The sequence below is a fragment of the Melanostigma gelatinosum genome (genome assembly GCF_949748355.1).
Source record: "Melanostigma gelatinosum genome assembly, chromosome: 5".
NCBI lineage: Eukaryota > Metazoa > Chordata > Actinopteri > Perciformes > Zoarcidae > Melanostigma > Melanostigma gelatinosum.
In genome coordinates, this window is record NC_136638.1 from 19,484,471 (window position 1) to 19,510,168 (window position 25,698).

The 25,698-nt window shown below is 44.7% G+C and overlaps 1 protein-coding gene across 5 annotated transcripts in view; it reads right to left on the reverse strand.

Moving 5' to 3' along the window:
- dlg3 (discs, large homolog 3) overlaps nucleotides 1–25,698 on the reverse strand; it is a gene marked incomplete at its 5' end in the record, with an annotated part of 72,677 nt that overhangs the window by 11,586 nt on the left and 35,393 nt on the right. For 3 of the 5 annotated variants that reach the window (XM_079268541.1, XM_079268540.1, XM_079268539.1), the window contains 9 exons: nucleotides 4,005–4,107; nucleotides 4,759–4,915; nucleotides 10,949–11,093; nucleotides 12,235–12,379; nucleotides 13,107–13,243; nucleotides 13,452–13,621; nucleotides 14,149–14,273; nucleotides 15,555–15,605; nucleotides 16,126–16,179. In XM_079268541.1, the coding sequence (XP_079124667.1) occupies nucleotides 4,005–4,107; nucleotides 4,759–4,915; nucleotides 10,949–11,093; nucleotides 12,235–12,379; nucleotides 13,107–13,243; nucleotides 13,452–13,621; nucleotides 14,149–14,273; nucleotides 15,555–15,605; nucleotides 16,126–16,179 (1,087 nt within the window). Of the gene's footprint in view, nucleotides 1–2,495; nucleotides 2,882–4,004; nucleotides 4,108–4,758; nucleotides 4,916–10,948; nucleotides 11,094–12,234; nucleotides 12,380–13,106; nucleotides 13,244–13,451; nucleotides 13,622–14,148; nucleotides 14,274–15,554; nucleotides 15,606–16,125; nucleotides 16,180–25,698 lie in introns of those variants that run through there. The other 2 variants (XM_079268542.1, XM_079268543.1) reach the window with 2 other exon arrangements.

A 25,698-nucleotide genomic window follows, 5' to 3' on the forward strand; every position in this document is an offset into this window, starting at 1 on the left:
CGTAAAATAAAAATGAACAAAAAAGTGACATCAATCCAAATTGCTGCTCCCACTCTGCCTGCCGTTATTTGACAAATGTCTGACCAAAACTGTTAAGAGTAAAAACATAATCCTGCACAACTGGTATTGAATAGAACATGTATTGGATGAGCCATTCTTGTATCAACGATTAGGGCTGTAACCTACAGCAGACGAGGCTTATTTAAAGTAGAAATAAGCCAAATTATCTGATGACACTTACAGCAAGTGTTACAGATTGTTATACGAACCAATTATATCTACCTGGTTAGGAATCGGCCATATTTGCAATTACATTCTTGACCAATCCGAGTCTTTATAGGATCAACCCAACATCACGTATTCATCAACATCACTACTCACAAGCAAACCGCTGAAATACAGGGGAACGGGAGTCCACAATTGTTAACGTTACAACTTTGTACCTTAAAGCACTAAATACACAAGAGCTAGCCTGTATTTTTAGGAGTGACCCACAGGAGGAAAAGACAGCTAATAGAAACTGGGACTATTCTGTATCACTCACTCCCACTGCGTGTCCTCATTAGTCGTACAGCATTTTTATTTTGGGGGGCAGTCGCTTCTCTTTTGATCCAGTTATGCAACACAGCAGGCATGCACTTGTAATGTGAGAGTGTGTTATGTTCTCAGGGATAGTCGAGCCAGTGCAGACACACACACACACCCCCCCCCCCCCCCAATAATATACTGCAGGAGGAACATGTAGACCCTGGCTTAACTATTTCTGTAAAGCAGACTGGTGTGAGTTTGCTGAGGGGCCATCAAGTTGAACATTTCCTCCACTGTCCTCCCATTTCCTACATGCAAAGATTTGTGTGTAATTGCACTGCTTGACAGTGAGGCAAGGCAGTGTTTGGATATACAGCCCTCACTTCCATTCCTTCCAGCTGAATGAGAGTTAAAGACTTGGTGATGCTCCAGTAAGCCACTGAGAGTCAGGGCGGCCTCCTGCTGCAGCCTGTGAGCTCTGTCGGGGCTTCTTGTCGTCTTCAGCGCTGGCCTTCCATCAGAGATATTTAGACGCCCGGGCCCCGGCCCCTGAGAATACTCTGCAGGCAGTTTGCCCTGCATAAACCAGCATTCACCCTCCGCTTCCTCCCCCTGACTGACTGTCCCTTGTACATCTCACTGGGGGGTTCCTCCTGCTCCGAACTCAAACGAACGACATGTCACACACCGCTTTAGGATGCCAGCAGAATTACTGGCGACAGATCTCAGGTCACCAGTGGAGATGCAGGAAGTCAATCATTTGCCAGAGCTCGGCTCGGGTGTTTTGAGGAGTTAAGCATTGTACACAGACAGATAAGTGTCCTTCACTGCGTTACAAAGGGGACGCAGAGCTGAAAGCATGATTTGGTACGGAAAACAAAAGGTTCCCTTCAGCGAACCACATCGGTATTCAAGATGCTGCCTGATTGGTCTGGCATGCAAGACAACATGGACTCACAAGAATGAAGCATTATAATCCGTATTCTGCAGCAGAAGGAAAACGCATACCGCCATTCTGTCAATTTTGCTCTAAACCTGTATCTTAGCTTAACTTTAGCCCAGTGACAAGTCACTGATCCTGTTCCACCTCAATTTCAAATGACCTTGGAAAGTTATTGGACATTTAAGGCTTGTGTTGTATTGAAAGGGAGCGGAATATAGAGCGAGCGCATGCTACAACGTATGCCCCTTCACATTCCTGTCATAGTCCGAACTTAGAGCTCAGCCTAGATCTAAAGCTCACAATATCCTTCCCAGTGTTGTAACAGCACTACTGCATCATGCTCAAGTACACATGTGAAGAATTACAAAAGCACTGAGGAAGAAATGCAGCTGCCACAGTAGCTGTAATGCACAACCGATCTACTATTTACTATTACAAAGAAAGAGTGGTGTCCTTTTGTGAAATAAACTCTGTTCAAGTTACTCACTAGCCAACACATACATTCTGCTTTAGTCAGCATTAAAATAGACTTGTATTCAACGAGTCCAAAGTCTAGTGACATGTAAATGGTTAGAGCAGAGTTCACAGGTGAAGTCACCGTTTAAAACCGCCACCACCAAGTTGACAAACACCTGTGTGAACACACCCGTGTCCACACCTAAAGGTTTGTTCCATAAAAACAGTAAAGGAACAGTTTAATTAATACATCCTGCTGCATATAACTGACAACATAAAGCTACTTAAACTGGCCTCAGGGAGGAAATCCAATTGAGAAATAAAGTAATAAAATCGCGGATTCCAGGTAATGGCAGGAGGTTCCCATAGAAGCTGTCGTATTGAGTACAGTAGGGTGAGGCTATCGCATGAATCTCACGGTAACTCACTTTCATGTCACGGCTGATTAAAAAGACAACCGTAACGTTCTCAGAGAGGACCGTAAACTCACTTTTAACGTTACAGGAGTGGCGTTAACGTTAAAACGACATGTTACAGCCAGAGAGAGAGAGCAACAAACTGTCGTTACCTCGGTACAGTAACAGTCAAAATGAACCTGTTCCTCATACGGCTCGTTCCTGCTTCGGTGTGTCAACGTTTCTTCCTCGTCCCCGCCTCAATTAAATTAAAACTTGGCTATTACTTCGCCGGTTTCTTTAACCCAGTCATTCGGGAGTTCATGCGGCTTCTTCTGTTGTAGTCGAGCCCATCCCCCATCCGCACAAGCTGGTAGACAGATAACAGTTGGGAAGTTTTTTTTCTCCCGTTTTCCACCTTTCGTTTGAAGTCTTATTAAACGTTCCTCTGGCGTCGTAGCTCGCACGTTCAGCTTTAGTGTCCTCTTCCCACTGCTGTCCGGGTTGTGTGTGTCCGCGAACAGCGCGGCTCGGGAGTTTGAACAGGAAGGACAACAGCGGCTCGTTTGCCGCCTTGGCTCCACGCTTAAGTCCGCTAACCTATGCTGCTAACACAAGCTAACCTATGCTAACACAAGCGCCGCCCCGAACCTGAATAACACTTCAGCCCGCTAACGTAACACAAGCGCCGCCCCCGAACCTGAATAACACTTCAGCCCGCAAACCTATGTTAACACAAGCGCCGCCCCTGAACCTGAATACTTCCTACAGGGAGCCGTGCTGGAGCGATGCCCTCATTTGCTTCCAACACCAAAACCAGGTGTATCTGACATTTCATTGCAACATTTAAGTCGTATTCCTGTGATTTAGTGCCGCCTTTTCTTCCTTTTTTGCAAATGGCTTGATTAAAAGCAGCAGCGGCAGATATATACTGACATGTATTGCCTGGCATGAGCCAATAAACTAAGCACTGGATACTACGTTTCCTACAATGCAATTTGACGGTGCCCATGTCTCGCTTTTAAAGGAATACCGGTAGTTACACATTTTGGGAAATGCGCTTATTTGCTCAATGTCAATCAATTGTTACCAGTCTAGCTACATCCAGCAGCCGCTTAGCTTAGCACAATGACTGGAAACAAGTGGAAACAGCTAGCCTGGCTCTGTCCACAGACTAAAACAATCTTCCTACTAGCGCCTCTAAATTGAATGCATGCTATCTTGTTCGTTTAATCCGTACAAAATCTGAAGTGTATAAACAGACATGTCCGGTTTGACAGGGTGTTATGTGCCAGACTATTATCTGGAATCTGTGAGGTTGCATGGAGCTGCATTGCCTTAAATATGTAGTAATTTGATTAATTGTGGCCATATCTTAAAATGGATCTGTATTATTGAATCTGTATTGTTCACTTTCAAATAAAATTGTGTTTAATCAAATGACCACAAACTAAAATAAATTAAGTATTATTTAAGCAAAAAAAAGTACAGGTTGGAACTTGGAGGCCATGGGGGTCAGTTGGGGCCAAATAGCAAAACAATCTGTACCCAACAGGCCAATCTGGCTCAAGAATACTTTTGGTTGTTTGATGACAACCCTTTCCAATACCCCCCATCAAAACTGCTTTCAAGACCCATTTTGGCACAATGCCATGTAGTGATATGAGACAGTATGGCCTCACCTTCAGGCCTGTACTGAGCTATGATGGTGACAGTCTGTCCAGCTCTCTTCAGCGCTGCAGCCGCCTGCTCATGTGTGGCATTCCTCAGGTTCACGCCATTCACCTGCATGAAACCAGGCAGACAAAAAAAACTTTCAGCAAGAAAACCCAGTGTAGATCCTAAAGGTGTGGCGCTTGTCTAATGGCCACAGAATGTAGTTCTGAAGAAGAAACAAGTCTAGCTGGATGGTTTGATTCCAGCCTGTGGACATAAGAACTGCCCTCAATACATATGACCAGATTATAGGTTTGTGTGAAAATGATATGACTTAAGACCACTCATCTTGAATAACCCTCACACTCACACACAATCAATGTTGCAGTTTAAACATTTATTCACGCTTAGAACAACTTGAATGACTTGTTTTTCATAGAACGTGTCGCAGTATTAAAATAAAACACATATTTAGACCAACACTGGGTTTGCTGAAAAGGTTAAGAGTTATGAAATACAAGTCAAGGGATATAAATATGTAATTCAATGAATACTTTATTGCCAGAATGCTCTTGTCTGGCGGAGCACAGCTCAGCTCCCTCTGAGTTGTTATGGATTTAATGTTATGCTCAAGGACATTCCAGCAGGGCAGATGTGTGCTGGCGTTCTAAACACTCGGCTACCTTAATTCTATCGTCCATATTCTGACATTCTGAGTTAGTAAAACGCGTTGCAGTCGTTGATTTGGGCAAACAGAAAGCTTGAGGTTGCGATACTGACCGAGAGAATCCGGTCGCCCCTCCTCAGCTCGCCGCTCAGGTCAGCAGGCCCTCCTGCCAGGATGAAGGAGACGAAGATGCCTTCTCCATCCTCCCCGCCAACGATGTTGAAGCCCAGGCCTGTGGAGCCCTTGTGCAGCAACACCTTCCTCGGCTCCCTGCCAAACAGAGTGACAGCGTCAGGGTGAAGGGCAGGACAGAGAGCAGAGAAGAGATGGGCAGAGAGAGAGAGCGAGAGAGAGAGATATGACCAGAACGAAAATAGGAACAGCACCAAGAGAGTCGTGTACAGAGGCAACAGCCATCTTCTGTTGTGAATGATCCCAAAATGTCGAGTGCTGCAAGCCGTAGCACTGCAGATCTTTTTTGTAGACACACTCTGCATATATTTAAAAGTGAATGCTTTAAATAGAAGATTTAAATGATGACTCTACAGGACCACTCACCAGTAGAACACAATGATTAACCATGTCGTAATCATGTAGTAATCACAATGCTAACCTAGATAATGTGGATGTCATTGACAACACGGCAAAGAGTTTTGCAATAGCTACAATGAATGCAATAAAAACAAGCAGCAACACGATTGGATCCAAATGCGTATCATCTGCTGGCTATAGAACTTTCTGCTTTGCATGGCAATCTCATGGAAATGTGAACACGTGTGCACATTTAAACACCCACTCGTATTAATGTGCGCAGACACAATGAGCCACCTCCTGCTCGACAGACCCACTCTGCTGTCGCTTTAGCCACTATGACTCATCCTTCAGCGGGCTATTCAGACTGCCTCAGTTTTAAGATGCGAGAGAGGCCAAACCGTTGCATTGGTCCAGCAAAAGAACTCTGAGCGCACACTTCACATGAGAGCAAACACACACACACACCCTCTAGGAAGCCCAGCGTTGGCCTTACACAAACACGCACACAAACATGCACACTTTATTTACAAATGCACACATAAACCTGCATGCGCTCAGCGTACGTAGCCATGCGCACACACACAGACACACACACAGTTTCCACTCTTTTACAGAAAACACTGCATGGTTCCCATTAGTGGTCTTCTCTTCCAGTACTCAGCCTGCAGTGTACAGGAACAATTCCGACTTAATCCCTAGTGGCTGCGCTCTAACTTGCTGTTAAGATCATTTTCCCATTGATGGCAGCCGAGGCAGCATTCCAGACTTTCAAAATCATCACCCATGACTGACTGAAAAAACTAAAAAGCGTTGATTACGCCACTAAAAGAAATTAAAAGCATCGGAAAGTCCTAAATAGTAAATCGGTGCCGACAGAAAGACTTCAGGAAGTGACTGTTAAAGTGTATTCATTTGAAATGAACTGAACTTAGATGCAGATGATATCTTGTAAGACCACTAGATGAGATCAAAAGCAACATAGTGAGTCTGGGTCTGCAGGATTCCTAACAAGTAGTGTTTCTACAAGGCAGAATCAGGGACAGACTCAATCTGATCGTACTGACAAAGCTTAAAACAAAACAAGTGACAAGTGGCAAATGCCTTGAAATATGCTAAAACAACTGACTTGCCTTCAAACAAGTCGAGCTTAAAATAACCTCGCTTTCCATCCTGAGCTTTTCATCCCATCTCGAACGAGGCACACAGATCTCCATGGTTACCTTAGGATCCGGAAATGGTGCTTGCTTCGGAGAGAGCATTTCCTAACAGTGCGTTCAGGCCGGCTCCTCACCAGCGACATGGAAGATGAGATGTTGACTGTGAACATTGTGGCTATGGCACATCGCCCCTTACTGCTCGACCCTTCTCTTCCTGTCTGGCCCGCCACTGAGAGAGGGGCCACAATTTTAGTGTTCCTCTATCTTATCCATGTGTGCTGTGATTGGAAGCAGCTCCTCTTTGGGCTGTCACAAACACTCTCTCCTCATCATCATCACCAGAAAGGCAAGACTGAACATTTAACCCTAACGCTCCCATGCAAATCATCTTCGTTCAATTCTAAAGAGAAGAGGGACAAAGTCACCGCTCACTCATATCTGGAATAACCAGGACTACCTTACATCAAGAGCATCAGGACTTGGCGGATGTGTCGAACTGCCCCCCCCTCTAATACAGCACACCAGCATTCCTGTCTGTCAGCCCCGGTCCCCTGGAGAATGGGCAGACAGATTCCCAGAAGCTCCTTGCTAATTTGTCCAGAGTGAAAACAAACTGAGGAGCTCATGAACTGACTGTCGGGCCATGTTCTGTGACTTGGCTGCACGCCGTGCAGACAGTCGGTGCAGTATGCAAGTGTGTGCTTCTGCATGCCCTGTTTGGTCATAGGACGTGAATCGCCTGGCCATTGTCATGGAAAATGGGAGCGAATACCTACAGTTTGAAATGCAGGGATCAAGTCCTCCCTCGCTGTCACAAGACCTGCCTCCCCTCCCTTTCCCCCCATTTGCCTTTTCATCCATGCCAGGAATGTAAACAGTTAGAGCGGTAAAACCCTTTCTCTCTGCCCAGTCATTTCTCCTGCGACTAGTTTCTCTAATTCAACCCCCTCCACCGCCATTATTTTTTCCCTGTCTGCTTCGGGGTTGGTCGCAGCTCAATCCTAAAGCTGTGAATGGATATCTGGGCTGCGGGGTTCAGCGGGTCATGCTGCCCTGGACTCAGCCCAGTAATTGGCTCTGCTTGGCTGATTAATGGTGGACACAGCAGATGGACGCCATTTTCCACAGACAGGCACTACCTCTTGCGGCACTTTATCTCTCCCTTTCCCCCGAATGGATCACATCAGCTTATGAATAGAAGCGTGTACTGATAAAATTAAAAGGATGCATTTTCTCCGTCTTCCTTTTCACTGCTTAAATCCCCCCCCCCCCCCCCCCCTGTATTTTCAGTGGCTAGCTCCTCTTCATGGCCTGCTACTTTCTTCTCATTTGACATCGGGAAAAGATGATTCAGTGCTAAGGCGATAGACAGTTTAAGATAGTTCATGCCTCTCACTGTGAGCGATGCATGATTAACACCTCAGGCGAGTACTGCTGTGATTTCATTTATTTAAAACTCCCCTTTTTGCTTTTGCAGGTTTTAAAAATACTTCATAAAGGTAATTCGTTATTGATGACTGAATTATTGCGCTGACCAGTCAAAGGTTTTGCGTTTGTGTGTGTGCATCAGACACATCACGTTACTGATTAGCTCACCTGCTGCTTTACGTAAGCTGTGCCTGAACAAAGCAGCCTTACTAGAAGCATTGTTGTTAGTGATTGTGCACACTGTCACCACTGCACACAAGTATGTCTACACCAAACATGCATATTTAAACGCAGAGGTTTTTATCTCTTACCGCGTGGAGAGAGACAAGGATGTACAGTACTGACATCGCTCCTGAAGAAGGGGGTAATATCAGATGGAGAAGGGGGAGGATGTGTCTGTGATGACACCACCGAGGGGGATATGCAGATGGGCAGAGGGCCGATACGAGCTCTGACTCATTCCTCACAACCAGCCTGCTCCATTTCTGCGGAAGCCTGTGCTTACAGCATCCATCTAAAATAACCCCTCCCAGTTGGAGCCAATGGGGAAGCTGCTGGAGCTGGAGGGAGGTGTCTGCTGTCTGTCCGTCAGTGTGATGGAGCTGCATGCTCATCTGCTGTGATTGGGATCAAGTCGCTTGTCGGCCATGATGTCCTCCGAGACAATTCTTTTTTGGATTATGCAGCGGACATGACACACAAACCCACTAGGGACAAACAGGTGCACGCATGGTCACAGTATGTAGGCCGCTTTAATTTGCACCGCCTGACTTACTAGCTGTCCGGTGTGCAGGACGTATACCCACAGGTATGTGTCCGTGTCATAATCCTGCATTGCACTGAAAGTGTGTGCGTATGCATCTGCGCTCCTATGTGTCAGCACGTTATGAGCAAAAGTCTGTACAGTATGTGTGTGTGATTGGTGCTGGCAGCACTGGTGATGAGAGGGGTAAGACCTGAGTGCATGGCCTGGTTTTCCCAGTGTGCAGATGAATCATGACAGCTGCAGGACTGTCTGCTGCTGCTGGTCCGCTGATCCTGTACAGATCAGGCTCTTACTCCCCCATTACATTTATGGTAACAGCCAGGCTTTGTGTTTATATTTACATACACAGAGCAGCAGGCAAAACATTCCAACGGATATTTGTGTTGTGTGGCTCCAGTCAGCCCCCCTATCCTCCTGAACTGTCTTTTCTTTTTTTTTAACACATCAACCTGCCTTTAGTTACAGCAACACCATAAGCTGTCCTTTTCTCACTCACAAACACACACACACACACACACAGGAAAACACATATTGGCAACAAAAACAATGTCATGAATGGCACAGAATATAAGATACTTTCAGAACAAACACACGACACAAACGCAATGGTTCACAAACACCAGGGCATTCATCCATGAGGTGAAGCACAATGGGCAAGACTGTGGATGCAGTGTAATAAATAGGAGAAACAAATAAGCTAAACTAAATCAACAAACAGGAGGCCTTTTTGCACATTTGGTAATGCCAAACACATTGCCATGAATATCATGTATATTATTGTCCTCTGCAATAACCACCAGTGAAAGTAGCTTGGCCCGAGATAGAGGGTTGGTTTTGTCGATGCCTCCTGACAGATGGAATTGAGCAGCTTGTGGGAGCGTGAAGCCCTTTCGGCTGCACTCCCGTGGAGATGTGTTTGTGAGGAGCAGGTACGACTCCATTTTAAACTGCGATAAACAGGGCCCTATTGTTTTAGCTTCGTATATGTGGGAAGATTAGTCTGAAATTGATGGACAAATAACAACTGCGGAGCAGACCTTTGAAATTACGAAAAAAGTGCATCAAAAAACAAAACAAACACACAAAGGGCAAGAAATAATTAGCTGATGTCTTAACGTTCCAGCTCTGCAGTCAATTTGCTTTTACAGAATTTTGTTTTTCAGCACAATTCATGCGAGTGTGGTATGGGTCAAAAACGGAGTGTTTCATCCAAACATAAAAAAGCAGGAACATACTTAGCGAAACAGCATACAAAGCAGCAAAGACGTGAGGTGAGAAAACATACAAACATGCAAACACGGAGACAACGAAAGCTAAAAGAAGTAATTTGCCACCTTTCTCCTCTCTGTCTATTTCCTCTGCTTGTGTGGCAAAAGATACCACAGGTGAGGATGCGGCCCCTCTTTGGCCCTACTCCTGTCTCATGCCAGATCCAGGTGCTAAGCTATATAGAGGAGGGTTAGCTAAGCGAGGCGTGATGGACTAGGTTAGTACCTGCCAGAGAAGGGGAGTGGACCTTGGCACAAGGGAGCAGGGGAAGGACAGAAGCCTCTGTAGAGGGCCTGGGGCACCTTGATGTCCCCAGGTTTGTGGATGACACTGTAAATAGGTTCAGCCCTGCTGTGGGGTACAGGAATCACAGTGAACGGGACAGAAACAAAGCACACATACCGACAAAGATGCGACAAATGCACATACAAGTCATGTAGACAGCTTGTACAAGGACATTACAGGGCCACATAGCGAACACTCATCCAGTAACACATTCACTCCACAGCACGCAGACACTCATAAACGCCTGCATGCAGTCACGCACACGCAGAGAGAAGCCCCCCCCCAAGCTGTGGGTTAAGATGACTCAAGGCCTTTTGGGGCACTCCAATCAAGCCTCTATGAATGCTACTTTTGATCCAGTACTTGGATATGAGGTCAAAGGTTAAAACACAGTCATAACAAGTACAAGAAGTGACAAGAGGCCTCTCTGCAAAGTATTTGGTCAGCACACAGCCACCACACACTGTCAAGCTGTGATACAGTATGCACCACCAGGGCCCTGATGAGCTGACAAAATTGTAAACAAAGCTTCATGAAACACTTCATAAGAGCAATTTAAATGACTGTATGTAGATATATATATCGTTTAAATAAACCACACAATGACAACACCTTTAAAACCGCAACAAAATGGAGGCAAAGAGAAACCCATGGAAACTAAAAAAAGAATTGATTCAAAGACTGAGTCATTTTTGAGGAACACAATTTAGCGCCACAGCAATTAGTCTTCACTTACAACAGCAAAAAAACAAACAACTTCAGTGGATTTCCACAAGCAATCATTCACATTTACATTCACAGAGCCTGTATGAGTGTAATGTACGAGAGGAGAGTCAGTCATGGAGGAACCGGTCTGCAACATACCTCGTGAAGTCTTCCTCCCCCAGCATGTGGCGGGGAACTGGCGAGTACCTGGACGGGGTGACCTGGGGCGGCGGGTACACTGGCTTGGGCTCCATTGCCCCCATGTAGTTGTGGCTGACGTGGTTGTCCACCATGGTGGGAAAGGCTGGAGGGAGGGCCATGCCAGTAGGGGGAAAGAGAGAATGATTACAACACAGGCACAACAGCAGCGCTGCAGAAGACGCAGAACTAACTGCAAATGAGGCAACAGTTTGGCTGGATTTTCTTAACCACTCTATTTGGAGGTAAAGAAAAAACAAATGCGCATGAATCCGCCTTCATTTTCAGCTTGTGTTTCTTACCCTTCTTTTTAGCAATGTCTTCGCCCTGCCAGATCTTCACAATTCACTTGGTGAGAACAGTGATTATTATTAGCACTAGGAATGGTGGCCAAAACTACAAAAATAGGACCCAGTAGGACCCAGAATTCATATGACGTATCATGTCTTGTCTCTGTTCTCTGCCTGTGCTTTTCATTACACAACAGGCAACCAGCACGGACTAATGTACAGTGTTAACAGAGATGTTTCAGTGATCTACACCTGATGTTTCCTCTTCAAGAAGTACTTGTGCGTGCACGCAAAAGACAGATCACAGACACAAAACACTCTTTCCCCCTGAATTGTCATTCTTGATGGAGGCAGTTGAGCGTAATAAAACAAGCGTTTCAAATCCAGATCATCTGACCACGGGTTATGCTGTCAGAGCGGGGTTAAGTCTGCATTAAGGGTGCGCGTAAACCCTTGCGGCAAACATTTAGAACATACAAAAAAAAGCCCCAATAGCCCCCTCTAACACCATATCACTGTTCCGTGGAAATTTGAGAAGCTGCAGCTCAAGATCGTGGGCTCTCATGAGCAGGTGGGATGTGAGAAACCATCCACACTCAGTGGGAGGCAGAGAACTGCGCTTGTTGTTGCTGTGGGTAGGATTATATATGTGTGTGTGTGTGTGTGTGTGTGTGTGTGCATTCACTACATTCACTATGTGGGTGTCTGGGCATAGCAGTTTTGGGGAGAGAACAGTGATACAACACTAACATCTTTGACAAAGATAAAAAAGATGATTCCCAGTGTGAAACGCTCTAACACGGACCTTGACTTATAAATCACCCGTAACCTTACGTCAAGACAGTTCATATAAATGAACCTGCTCTTGTTTTGGAGCTGGCTGCTTAAAGTGAGTTTAAAATGCAGTTCGTGCCTTGGAGAGTGTGTAAACAGCGACGAGAAGAGGCAGATACGTACTGCTGGAGTAGTCTGGAGGGGCGTACATGTCGTTGAGGTGCACAGGTCCTGGCTTGGCCACCTTGAGGTAAACCATATCAGAGGTGTTCTTCAGCGCGGCCACTGCCTCCTCATGACGCACGTCCTGTAGCACGATGTTGTTCACCTGAATGTGATGATTGTCGTGAAAAGAGAAGAGGAACATCAACACTTGGAACACCTCGTGTCTTCGCCGCACTGTGACAACATCGCGCATCACAACAGCACTCACACCAGCCAACACAATAACGAATCACAGCTCGGAGGCATTATGAGATGTTCGGCACATTTCAACAGCTGAGTGAAAGGTTGGTGTGCTGCGCAGCGTTAGCAGAGGTCAAAAGCAGTAGGTAGAGGTCCTCAAGATGCTCTGAATTTCTGCAGTTGCTCTTATAAGAAAGAAATTCCATGGGAATATACTGTCAGTCAAAGGTTTCTGAACACCTCACATATTATATGAAGCAACGTGCTCTTTAAATAACTCACAGTACAGTTTGTGTGAACTGAGAAATGGTTGAGATTTTATGTTGTTGCAAATTGCCTGGATCTTGATCGCTCTCATAAGACACCTGGGGTAACGTACAGTTGATAACATAAAGTACGTTTTCAACAGACAGTAGGACTGTCCGACGTCTCTCTGTGGTCTTTCCAGTATCTCGATGCCTTTTGACAAGTCACAGCACGTGACCGAGCACATACATGTCCAGCTGAAGCATTCGGTGTTTGTAATCAGTCCTGCTCACAACTACAGCTGAAGTTTTGTTAAACTCGCCAGTGAACTACATGAGCATGTACAATAACTTCTCTTTGATTTGAATGTTCAATATGTGACTGAGTCAGAGGGAGGCTCGTACAGCAAGCAGGCGGTCTCCAGTCTGCAGCCGTCCATCTTTTTGGGCAGCTCCTCCTTCTATGATCTTGGTAATATAGATGCTGTTGTCTCCTGGGATATGTTGGTTGCCGATCCCTCCAGCGATGCTGAATCCAAGCCCTGGTTGAGTAATACGCACAGTCAGATACGTCTATAGGTATACATAGAATCACCTTTGATTGAACACATTTTTAGATGTAGTCCATGTCTGGAGTGGCCTCCTCTATACTGAATACTTCACTTCTTGTCGTCTTTGTCTGTGTTTCCAAATTGAATGCCCAACATATATTTCTATCTTAGTGTGTGATGAGTGGGACGTGTCCCTGACCTTTGGGCCCTTTCAGCAGGTTGACTTCCAGAATGGTCTCGGGCGGTGCCTGCCTCCGTCGGACCAGCAGCCGCACCACTGGCCCCGCCTCCTTCAGCGCTTCCACCGCCCGACTGTGAACCACCTCAGACACGTCCACTTCGTTCACACGTAGCACGCAGTCATTCACCCTGCGGAGGGAAACTTTTTAATATACCGCACACATCGCCGTGTCAGTGGGCCGATGCACACTCTGTATCATAACGTTTGCATGGTTCAGGATTTGGTCTTCCAGTGAATCATAACTTTGAGGAAACACATGGAGCCCTGGGGCAGAGGACTGTAGAGACTCTGCCTCCCACACAGCACTGCCTGGCGGGACACGGTGGTGGTGAGCTTTAAAGAGGCGAGTAGGGAGGTTAGAGTAGAGAGAGGACAGAAGGTGCAGAGGAGCTTGAAAAGAGAAAAGAGGGAAAGAGCGAGGAGAGGAGGGAGACATCGAGTCTAGATCTTTTTTATTTCACACTGTTTTACTACTATTACTGTTATTATAGCATTTAATTATATTTTATTACTTTTTTTAAAATTGTGATTTTATTGTTTATTGGTCTCAAATTGTTTAATTGCGTTCGTCTTTTCTGCTGTTTCTTCATCTTAATATCTGCGTGTCATGAATCTGTGAAGCATTTGTAACTGCAACGTTAGGAGGGGAACTTACCCGAGCCTTCCATCCATAGCCGCTGCTCCACCAGGAATAATCTTGGTGATGAAGATCCCCGGATCATCAGGAATGTGGGGATTGTCTATTCCTCCGGCAATGCTAAAGCCCAGGCCAGAGTTCCCCTGCACACAGGTTATGATTGGCATTTTCAGTGGGGTACCATAAACAACACACACACACACACACACACATACACTTAGCTCTAAGTGATGAACCCAATGTGGGCTCAGGGTCAGTGCAATGTGGCTCTTAAGTGTGTTGGTATCTCAGAAGAACACGTGATCGATGCATACTGCTCCAGGGATTTCACCAGGCCTTTCTGATGTCCATCTTCCCGGACACGTGTCTGTGTGTGTGTGTGTGTGTGTGTGTGTGTCATTGCGTGTAACAAATGATAATGCCATGTCTTTCATTAGAAGAGGGCACTTCATTCAAAATGTCACAGTTCTTCCATCAACCCACAGAGATGCATCAGTGTTGTAAATGCCCCGTGTTCACAGAAAGGTTGAGTTATGATCTAAAGTAAAGCTCTGAGCTGAGAAGCATCATTTCTATTGCACGATACAGAGCTTCTCACTCTCTGCAAGAGAGCGAGACTCTACCACCTCCCGGCACTCCTGTCCCTGAAACGACAGAGGACCCCTTTGGATCCAGTGGGTCGAAGCGCACTGCTGCATCTGACAGCCGTGGCCACAGAGACAGGCAGCAAACAAGACAGCTGAGAAAAGACTTCACTTTATTATTTTCTATAATTAATGAACAACAGTCACAACAAATTAGAACAGAGGGAGGCTGAGGCCTCCCAGAGTACACTGGGCCTTACCACCAAATGTTACACACCCACAGTCCTTTTAATGTGTGACTATGCACATCTTATTGAAGCTTTCCGCATGCAGAAATGCCACTTAGAGTGGAAGGGGCGGAGAGATGGTGTGCATCTACCGCGGGATCGGCGGTGCATCTATATGTGGGTTGAATAATGAGAGTAGAAACATAAAGATCTGCCACTACAAGCTGAACCGCCGCTGACAAGTGCAGCGGTGACTGCTGAACAATTGAACAGGAGAGCACTTTACATTTCTGGCGTCTGCTGATGACATGTGCATCAGGATTATGTGAAAAGATATGCCTCACTGGCGTTATTCTGTGCTCATACTCACATGAGACATTCTTACTGCAGCGATGGAGCAGCTACAACTTCACTAACACGCAGTATCACGTATGATTCTCACAAAGTACAGCAATTAGGATCTTTCTCTGGTTTTCATGTTCTTCAAACTCACTGAGTGAAGACTACTTACTACCACCTAGTGGGGAGACATCTATCTATCATGCAGGAAATGCATTAAAGAGGAATGTGTAAATCACGGGAAGAAATGCAACAAGCAACTGGTAAATCTTACCCTCTCCAAAATGATCTCTTCATATTTGTACATCCCATCACTGCCATTTACCTGTCAAAACAAAAAGCATGATGGTTATTTACGTCACTGAGCCTGAATGATGTCATTTTCTAGAAACATAGTAAGAGATGCATGCAAATGTTGCAGTGAAATCCTTCCCCATAAAAGAAAGAGTAGACTTATGTTAAGAGAACCATGGTGAATAGGATTGTTAACTAAATATATACATACATTCACCAGATTGTTTAACTAATAATACCACCACAAATCAAAAGTGCCTTTCTCTGTTAAAATGCGTTTGCAATGTGACACTAAATGTGCAACTGCAGAATGCACATTCACCACAAACCGGCAGGGTCAAAAGGATAATGGCTGTCGGTCCACATGGCAAACAGCATGTTGCTACCAGGAGGAGGCCCTTTCATCCACACACACACACACACACACACACACACACACACACACACACACACACACACACACACACACACACACACACACACGCTCATGCACAGAGGGAGTGTGAATGAGAGAGATACATACTGTACAGAGAGAGAGAACAGATACTTACATAAGGGCCTGCATCTAGTGAGTCTGCGTTGACGATGATGGGGGGAGGGTTGGCCTGTGAATGTGAAGAAATACACATTATCTCAGTGTGTGAGGCTGGCAGCACGCAGACGTAATGCGGTACACACACTATCACTTGGGAGCAAAGTCAACGGATGCCATGGGAACAGTCAGTGAATCTCTTCGGGGATGAGACTGTGTGTGTGTGTGTGTGTGCGTGTGTGTGTGTGTGTGTGTGAGGGGACGTTGGAAAAGGTGCGAGGACTGAGAATGAAGACTGGGGCAGCGAGACCGCTGCTTATTAACCGCCACAGCCGGACGTCCTGCGGTCATCTCATAATAGAAACCGCCTCGTTGGGACAATACGTTCATCCCACACGTCCCTTTCACTTTGGTTTCACACAGAAGTGACACCACGTAGAATCACATACAAAATGCATGATTTCATGGCTCCAATCATTCAGTTAAATTGATATCTAACACTGTAAGAAAACTAGAGTGATGCAAGGAATGTCTAACGTAGCTTATTTTATCATTTAGTTGAATTTATACGTGTAATGCTGAAATGATTCGTTGATTAATCGATGAGACAGAATGATTCAAAAACAATTTTGATCGTGAATTTATTGTTTCAGCCATTTTTCAAGCAAGAATACATTTACTGGTTCCTGTTTCTCAAACATAAGGCTTTTCCCTGATTAATATAACTGTAAATTGAATACTGATGTCACCCTGGGCAAATAATTGCACATTTTTGTGATTTTACAAGCTTACCTGTTAATTAAATGAGTAAAAATGAAAGATTAGCACGTGTTAAATATCACTTTAATGTGGAATTCATGTGTTATCCTGGCAAATAAGGCTAAAACAATTACTCAATTAATCTTTGGTAGTAAATCAACAAAACAATAATTCTCACTAAAGTCAAGTGAAAGGGCAAAAAATGTAGTGTTTTCAGCTTCCAAAGATTTGAGCTTTTGCTGCTTTTCTGGGTTTTACATCATTGTATGTTGAATATTTTTGGATGTTTTTGTCGGTCGGACAAAACGAGATAAGACGAGATGTTGCTGAAGACGTCATATTGGTTTCTGAGAAATTGTGTTGACTTGTGTCACTGCTTTAAACAATCACAATCAACAATGATTGTTTAAAATTGAATTCTGAATTTCTAGGCTAACATACTCTTATCTTTCTTCTGCCACTTACTGAGGTTGTCAACTAAAAAACAGAATCAACATCTTATTTCTGATGCTCCTCTCGGTAGCATGAATACTACTTCATGGAAAAACGCGATTGCTCGTCTTTCTTTTCTTGGGGAACATGAAAAGGGTAAAATGTAAAGTGCAAATGACCGATTAGCAACATATTGATGCGCAGTAACAGAATCGGCCGTTTAGACCCAGTTGAACCCAACTACAAGAGCTACATATTAAGTTTCAGAGTTCAATCAAGTCCTCAGCTCAGCTCTATTGTGCCACCTGGTGTTTCTATTTCCATCTGAGGTCTGCAGAGCGAGCAAAGAAGCTGAGACCTCGGAGGAAAGCTGCCAGAGTGGAAACAGAGAAGCAGAGTGAAGGAGGAGACACCAGTTGGTTTAGGAGCAGCTTGATGGCCATCTTCTAGTTCAGCACACTGGCTCTCAACTTTTTATTGATTTGATTGAGCTGTGTGGGTGACGGGATGCTGACGGCGCTGCTCAGGGACATTACACTTCCTGAGGTCCGACACTGAGGCAAAAATCACAAGCTGCCTATCTTCCTCCCCCACCTCCCCCAATCTCACCTTCTCAGCTGTCTCAATATATGCAGATAGTGCCTGCGTCCAAGGATCTGATCGTGATCTTCCTCCTGATTCATCACACACCAAATATGAATATGTTTTAACTGTACTATTGGGCTTTTTGCTTGTTTATTGTGGAACTACTTGTACAGATATCTCTGAAAGATTGTCAGTCTGTACAATATTGTATTATATGTACATAGATGGATCAATCAATATAATATGATATTGTGATTTAAGATTGATATTCAGGTATTAGTTTCAAAATATCACAATTACCAAGTTTTTTACATCACCCTGTGCTCAACCGCATCCAGTTATTTAATTATAGATATCAAATTATCAACTGAATTACCAGAAAATGTACAACTGTATATCCCAATATAAATCACTACATACACTGCATAATGAGCACTATAAATACAAGCATCTATCATGGTATTTATAATTTAATACTGATATATATATATAGATTCAGAAACTGTTTTTGGTTAAAATAAAAAGGATTGTAATGTCTGTCTTTGAAAAAAAAACTAAACAAACACAGCTCAGTAAATTACAAAATGTAGATTTGACCTACTCCACTCGGAGATGATCTGCTATGACTCTGGACAGCTGTGGCTGCAACCCCCCCCCCCCCCCCCCCAGTCAGCACAATCAGACCGTCGCTGTAATCTGCATATGGACCAACAGATGCTCGTGTCTGTGCTTGTGTTTGCACATTTCTCATGAAAGCTTTGCGCTTTTCTCCCCTTTCATCTTAAACCCCAACTCATTACACATAAATCCATTAAAGGGTTTAGCAGTACAAACATTTGTATTATGAGTGCAACGCCCACAGCGGCCATGCTCGTGACAGTCTGTCAGTCTATTGTGGATGTAACCAACGCACATACAGCAACATGGCCCGAGGACGACACAGGGGAATACATGGGTTACTATTGTCCCCTGCTGACTGACAGACTGAGCCACTGAATCCACCACTGAGGTCACATGTGACAAAACACACCTGTTACAGTATAATGCCTGCGGTGCTTATCGTGAGTATCATAGCGGACCAATGCCACTCAATGGGATCACTGAACCTACAAGTCCTTCTGAAAGACAATAAACCCATCAGTGGTAGAAAACAGCAGTATTATCCTGAGTACCTGGGGTTGCTGCGTAATCCCTCGATCTAAATCTCACATAACAAGCAAACAAACAGGAATGATGGACGATAATCTCAACATGAGTTTGTTTAACATTTAGCAATTTACTCAGGTAACTTGGATTAGGATGGATTAGACCTCCCTCCTTGGGACTGTTCTTTTACTTCTACGCTAACCTGCTGGCCAGAGGAGGAAAACAGCAGATTACAGACCATAAGATTTGACCACCACTGACGTCTATGACACATACTAGAAGTAAGATCTGTCTGTGCTATAGAGGGCCCTTAAAGGATGGGCAGGGGACGAACACGAGCTTGAATTTGTTTTATATTTCGGTTGAAGATCACAGAGGTGAAGACAAGAGCAGCCTCTTACAGATTGATTTTAGGATATGAGAGGATGGAAATGTCTTTCGGTGTGTTGCACGTGAATGTGGGTCATATGACTGAATAGATGAGGCAGAAAGAGATTGCAGAGGTGGTCCAACGATATATAAGACAACGACAGGCCGTACATGGCCACACAGGACATTGAAGGAGTAAAAACACGATTGTCAGTTTTGAAAGGAAAATGTTCAAATGCCACAATGATCAGAAATCAAAGACATGGAAGACTTATTTGCCTATGAAGACCTGTCACTGGACATGGACTAGACTTTGAGAATTTGACAAGGCGGCCTCATTTGCGCCTGATATTAACATGTGATCCGTCTCTTGATGTATTTTCTGGACAATGACATCCGATCCACAGGCCTTTGCATTTCCACCTGTTAAGTTAGGCAGGGCTGGTGGATGTACCAGGTGAAAGAAAGCAATGCCATGGATGGGTATCATTCATTTTCATCACTTTTTTGAAGACTTGACGTAAAAGACTTGCTAGCTATTGCTAATACTTGTAGCTTTTGCCAGGTGTTCCCAAAGCAGAAAGAGGAGGAGTAAGGTGACCTTCCAACTTGATTCTTTTCCTAATATTGTGGTCATGCTATGTGGATAACATCTCCAACTGGCTGAGAGCAAGCCAGTCGTTTCGATCCCATAAAAGTGTTTGTCCTTATCCAGATACAGATCGCATGTCAATGTCAGGTGTAAACGGAGTTGTCTTGAGAGTAAAAGCAGCTGTTGTGTGGGACTGACGGATAGGGCCGGCTCCCATACAATCTCCATATTACCTGCAACACAGCGTTCAGGGTTTACAATATCTTTGGCACTTTAAATGACACCCATACATGTAAGCTGAGACATGGAAGCAAGTGAGCATACTGAGACCTCATGTACACACAATGACAATGAGTCCAGACTGCTTCCACAGCATGAGACCATTACAACAAGTCACCAGGAGAGAAGACAACTCTCTTTCTTTCTTTCTTTCTCTCACTCCCTCGTCTCATGCACCCATCTGTTCATAATGGCTTCTAATTCATCAATCTATCGTCCTGCTCTTCTGTCAGTTGAGATTGTGTGTGTCTGTCTCTTGTCTCCCAGCATCACAGTGGATGTGCTTCATGTCCCGGTGGCGTTGCACCACACAACACTCACTTGGCTGCAGGCCCTCGGGACAGTAAAGCCACAGAGACTCCCACTGAACCTTGGCAAGTGCACGGCACAGGCTTCGTCCAAATTGTTAAATAATCAATGTGTTGTCATGGTAACCGGTCCTTGCACGGCATTGGCCTGCAAGCCCGCTTAGCCACCTCCCCCCCTGCTTCACCTCTCTGGGCTCTCTCACTGCAGTTTATGCGGCTCTGTGCTCACACATGCCTGGCCATGGGCTGGTTGTGCCTGACTGCCTGTACACATCACACACACACACACACACACACACACGCACACGCACACACACACACACACACACACACACCATTCCTTTTTAAATCCACACGTTCAAAAATGACGTTATGGCTGCAATGGAGTCAGGAAACAAACACCTCTATTACAAACATTGACACACAAATGCATCAGCTGACAATTGATTTCATCTGATCATACTGTATATTTAACAGCTCATGGTTTTGTATATATTTATATATGTATATATACATTATTTGCTTTATTACAGAGAGTTAGATGATAAGATCAATACCGCTTTCATGTCTCTACGGTAGATATGAAGCAGGGAGGGAAAGCTAGCTTGGCTCTGTCTAAACTGGCAGCAAAATTCACCGACCAGCACCTCTCAAGTTCCCGAATACCAACACTTCATGTCTCGTTTGTTTGATCCATACAAAAACAAAAGCATTTACGTGAGGATTTGTCACCTTTGGGCAGATTCAGGCTAGCTGTTTCCCAATTCTTTCCAGTCTTTATGCTAGGCTGTAGGTTAACTGGCTGCTGGGGGTTAGCGTCCCATTAACTGTGCCGACGTGAGTGGTATCTCATCTAATAATCAGCAAGAAAGGAAATTATTTTATTTTATTGTTTTATTAGACTTTCATAATGCAACATACAGCCACTCTTCAATGCATATTTACCAGTGATGCAGTAAACTAATGGCAAAAAACTAACAAAATGTGCTGCAATTGGTCAATAAACCAAATAAACACTGACCGTTAAAAGAAAATCTAAAAGATCTCATTTTAAATGCATGACGTGTACACAAGCTGCTGATGACAATAAGGCCCCATCTTAGGAAAGTTAAACCCTGGCTTTCTTCTTCACCTGTCAGCATTCATTTCTTTTAAACCCTCCGCTCCATCGCAGGTAGAATGGAGGGCAAGAACAAGAGGGTTCACATGTGCGGATGCGACGGCATGCTGACAGGGCAATAACCGGCTTCCTCCTTAGGAAACATTTCCACATCAGTTCCTCTCTGGCCAGGCACGCCGACGTGGCAGCTCCGTCTCCGGTGGTGACATCGCAGTGAAATATGACAGTCAGCCCCGCTCAGATGAGGCACCCAGTCAGTCAACTGATACAACCAATGCTGAAGGAAGCTCTTCCTCGGCCTTCAGTCAGAGCTAATAGCAGATACATGTAGGACGACAAGGCGTGCTTATGTTATCTAAAGGTGTGACGTTCCTTCGTCTTCCGATGCCTCGAGCGGTATACTGCGTTTATGTTTTCCTGCAGAATGTGGGATGAGAGACGCAGTCAGTGGTGCTGCTCTGATCCCCTGGCTCTCATTGGCCACGCTGCAGTCCAATCAATACCTCCTCAATTACCATGCACCCAACATCTCATTCACGCTGTGGCCCCCCCCCCCCCCCCCCCCCCCCGTGCCAGAGGGAAGAGGGAGGGAGAGAGATTCAAGGTGAGAGACGAAGTGACAGATTGATGGAGCTGAGAAACGCATGACAGCGAGAGATGTCTTACTCGCGGACGCCGTCGAAGCTCAACGTTGCATTCTTTGTCGGGGACAAAGGTGGAATAACGAGACGTAATAAAGAAAATCCCACAGCGGCAAAGGTCAACTGCTCCCTTCTCCTGCTACAACGCCAGCCGAACTCAGGCATTCATTTCAATAAGGACGGCCCACGAGGAAATGAATTAGCTCACCCATAAAATGGCCCCATTAAAGCTAAAAGTTGTCTGATTTGTTGGCTATGATTGAGCATTGTGACTGTGTCGGCCCCCTCTCCCGAGCCCTCCCAACGCACGCCGCAGACGCACATTCATGAAACCATAATTAATGGCCCGTCACAGCTGTCAGCAGCGCTCCCTCCTCATCTTTATGTAATATTACAAAAGCATGCTCTGGCTTACCTCTCTGTCATGCTGAGCAGCTCCAAATGAGAGCTGGCTAGTTTGACCTTCACAAGTGTAGCCACAGAGGGAAATGTACTTAGCGTAATGAATATTCATCACAGTGTTGCTGGAGAAGGCCTTCTACAAGTCTGCAGACAATTGATCAGGTTTGAACATGGCAGTGTCTGTCTGTGTGTGTTTGCGTGCTTTAACTTTGATGTACATACAGTATGTGGACATCTGTACTAATGACCAGATCACAATTGTTGCAGATAAATCTATGAATTGATTTTAAATAAAAGACTCCTCAGTTCAGCACTATCAAGTACTGCACATGTATATAATGCCACGTTGTACGTGATGCCTCAGTGTTATTTCTCTGATTGAGTTATCCCTGCAGCTAATGAGGGGGCGACAGAACAACAATAACTTCCTCATCGTCAATCATTATTGTTTTAGTTTTTTTATCCAGATGCACTGTCATGTCAGTAACTGTGCGGCTCATTTAAATCAGTGGTTGGTCTCATATCACGCATGCCAACACCAAGAGGCTCCATCACAAAGTAACAGCCACGGTGAAAGTTACCGATTGGAAAGGCCCCACGGTGACGGAAGCCTGTCATGTGTGAGTGTCATCAGTATGCTTCCCATGATCCCGCCTCCACCGCTTCCTCTACCTCACAGGTCTTGACTCGTTGCTATCCCTTGTTGCTAAGCTGAGAGAGCCGCTAAGCTCGTTCGTCTCTGGCGTTTTGGATCCTGCGCCGAGTATCGGTGACGGCCTAAAACCACACAACTGTGAGCGCTTCCATTTTGATGCTTTCAGCACTGTCACATTGCAACCAGTCAATAACGGTGTACCATATTATTCATCCGCTGTGGTGTCATGATGGAGAAGTGGATTCGTTTGATTGATGCATTTGAATTAATCTTCTTTTCTGTTTCTGTTTTGTTTGAGTGTGTGTGTGTGACGCCTTTAAGATGCTGATGGTGTTGCTGAGATAACAGTCTTGATTTGACATGACCAGGTGAGACATTTCACTGTACAAACAGGTTAGTCAGGCATCCAGCAATTTATCCACCTACAAACTGCACTGCTTCATGTGACATGTTTGGTTTTGAAGGTTTTCTTTAGTGTAATCACAAAGCAAACTTCATTGAAGCAATACTTGGACACTAAATCAGATCATGAGCTCAACAGAGTTATAGGAGTGGATTGATACCACAGCGAAAAGACAGTTAGCGTAGCTTAGCATAAAGTCTGGAAGTGGAAACAGCTAGCCTGTCTTTGTCGCAGGGTAACCAAAATCTGCCAACCAGTGCCTCTAAAGCTCAATACTGGAACTGTTATTTGTCATTTGTATAGTTTGTACATAAACCAATGGGTTGTGACGGGGTTCTTAGCTTTAGAGATGCTGCTACAGGCAGCTCTTGTTAGGGGACAGAGGCTAGCTGTTTCAGTTTTTATGCTAAAGTATAGTTAGAAGGTATCAATCTTCTGATCTACCTCTCTGCCAGAAAGTGAATTTCCCAAAATGTCAAAGTGTTCCTTTAAAAAAAAAAAGGTGTCAAGCTGCCTCCATCAGTCTTAATTCTCTCCTTGCAGCTCAAACGTATTGACTACAGGAGCTCTGAGAAAAGTATCTCACAGCAGCTAAAAGGGATGCACATAAAAATTAACAATCGGAAACGATTTACAACCAGAAAACACACCTGATGGTCCACAATGCTCAGTACTTGCTCTCTAAATAGTTTCACTCTGCTCCGATTCACTTTTGTCACCTTCATTTCTCTCGTTCATTTTCCTGAGCACCCCAGAACACAATCTTCTGAGCTGCAATTAGTCCCTTCCAATTTTAGACGTTTTCGTTTCTTTTAAATGGGAACATTGGACTGTGAGTCTGCTTCATGAACCCAACGACGTAAGAAACACTCTCCCCTTAGGCCACCATGGTCCTTAAACCCATCTGATGCAAAAACATGAGAGGAGATTTGTCTCTCATTTCCTTTTATGGCTTTTTACACCACAAGCCTTCACTTAGTCAGTCTTAGCTTTCCTTTGTCTTTAAATGTGACTGTACTATTTCAGACGAGAACAAATGGAAACTACGGCTCCTCAGCTGATACTGCTCCACAAATCAATATCACGAGACAGCGATAAAACCAGCAAATACAGAGCACTTACAGCTCCACTGTAAAAACACAATAGTGAACATAACAAGGCTAACTTTGACCCAAAGCCGAATTAAAACCATTCATCCCCACCTCCCAGGGGGCTCCGAAGATGAAGGCCGTCTCTACATACAGCAGCAGAGATCCTCCTGTCATGGTTGAGTTTTCATGCTGTTCTATAAGCTCCACATGGGAACGCCCACACGTTCACATATCTCCATTCACTACACTTGCCTGGGTTTTGGCTCACAATAAGTGTCGGTGTTGAAAGTGATGAAGAATTACAGTAAGTAGGACAACGGGCGAGGCAACAGAAACACGAGCCGTGCCTCTAGTTTCCCTGTGATAGTTATGAATACATGAGCACATTTAGCCATATGCTGATGTATTTAGCGCCAAACAGCAGAGGGAAAGAAAAACAGGGTATTGTTTTCAACGTTTGTAGCACTTTGGCGATTGCCAAATCAATCTGCCTCCTGTCGAGGGTCCAGATTTACCCTTCTTCTCTGCCCACCTCGGGTTGTGTTCAGGATTGTGGAGAATTTCAGTATTAAACGCATTATAAGTCGGATTAAATAACCCCCATATTGATGAGTAGAAGTGTCACAATAATAATATGTTAGTCACAATATGTTTACAACATTCTTGCTTCTAGAAGATATTATGTGTCACAGTATATTAACTAATTGAATGCATTAAATCATAAAAGTATAGTCACTAAAGGTATTAAAACACTGTAAGAATAGTTTGAGGGCCAGACAGGGAAACTGGTGGGACATGCAGCAAATGGAG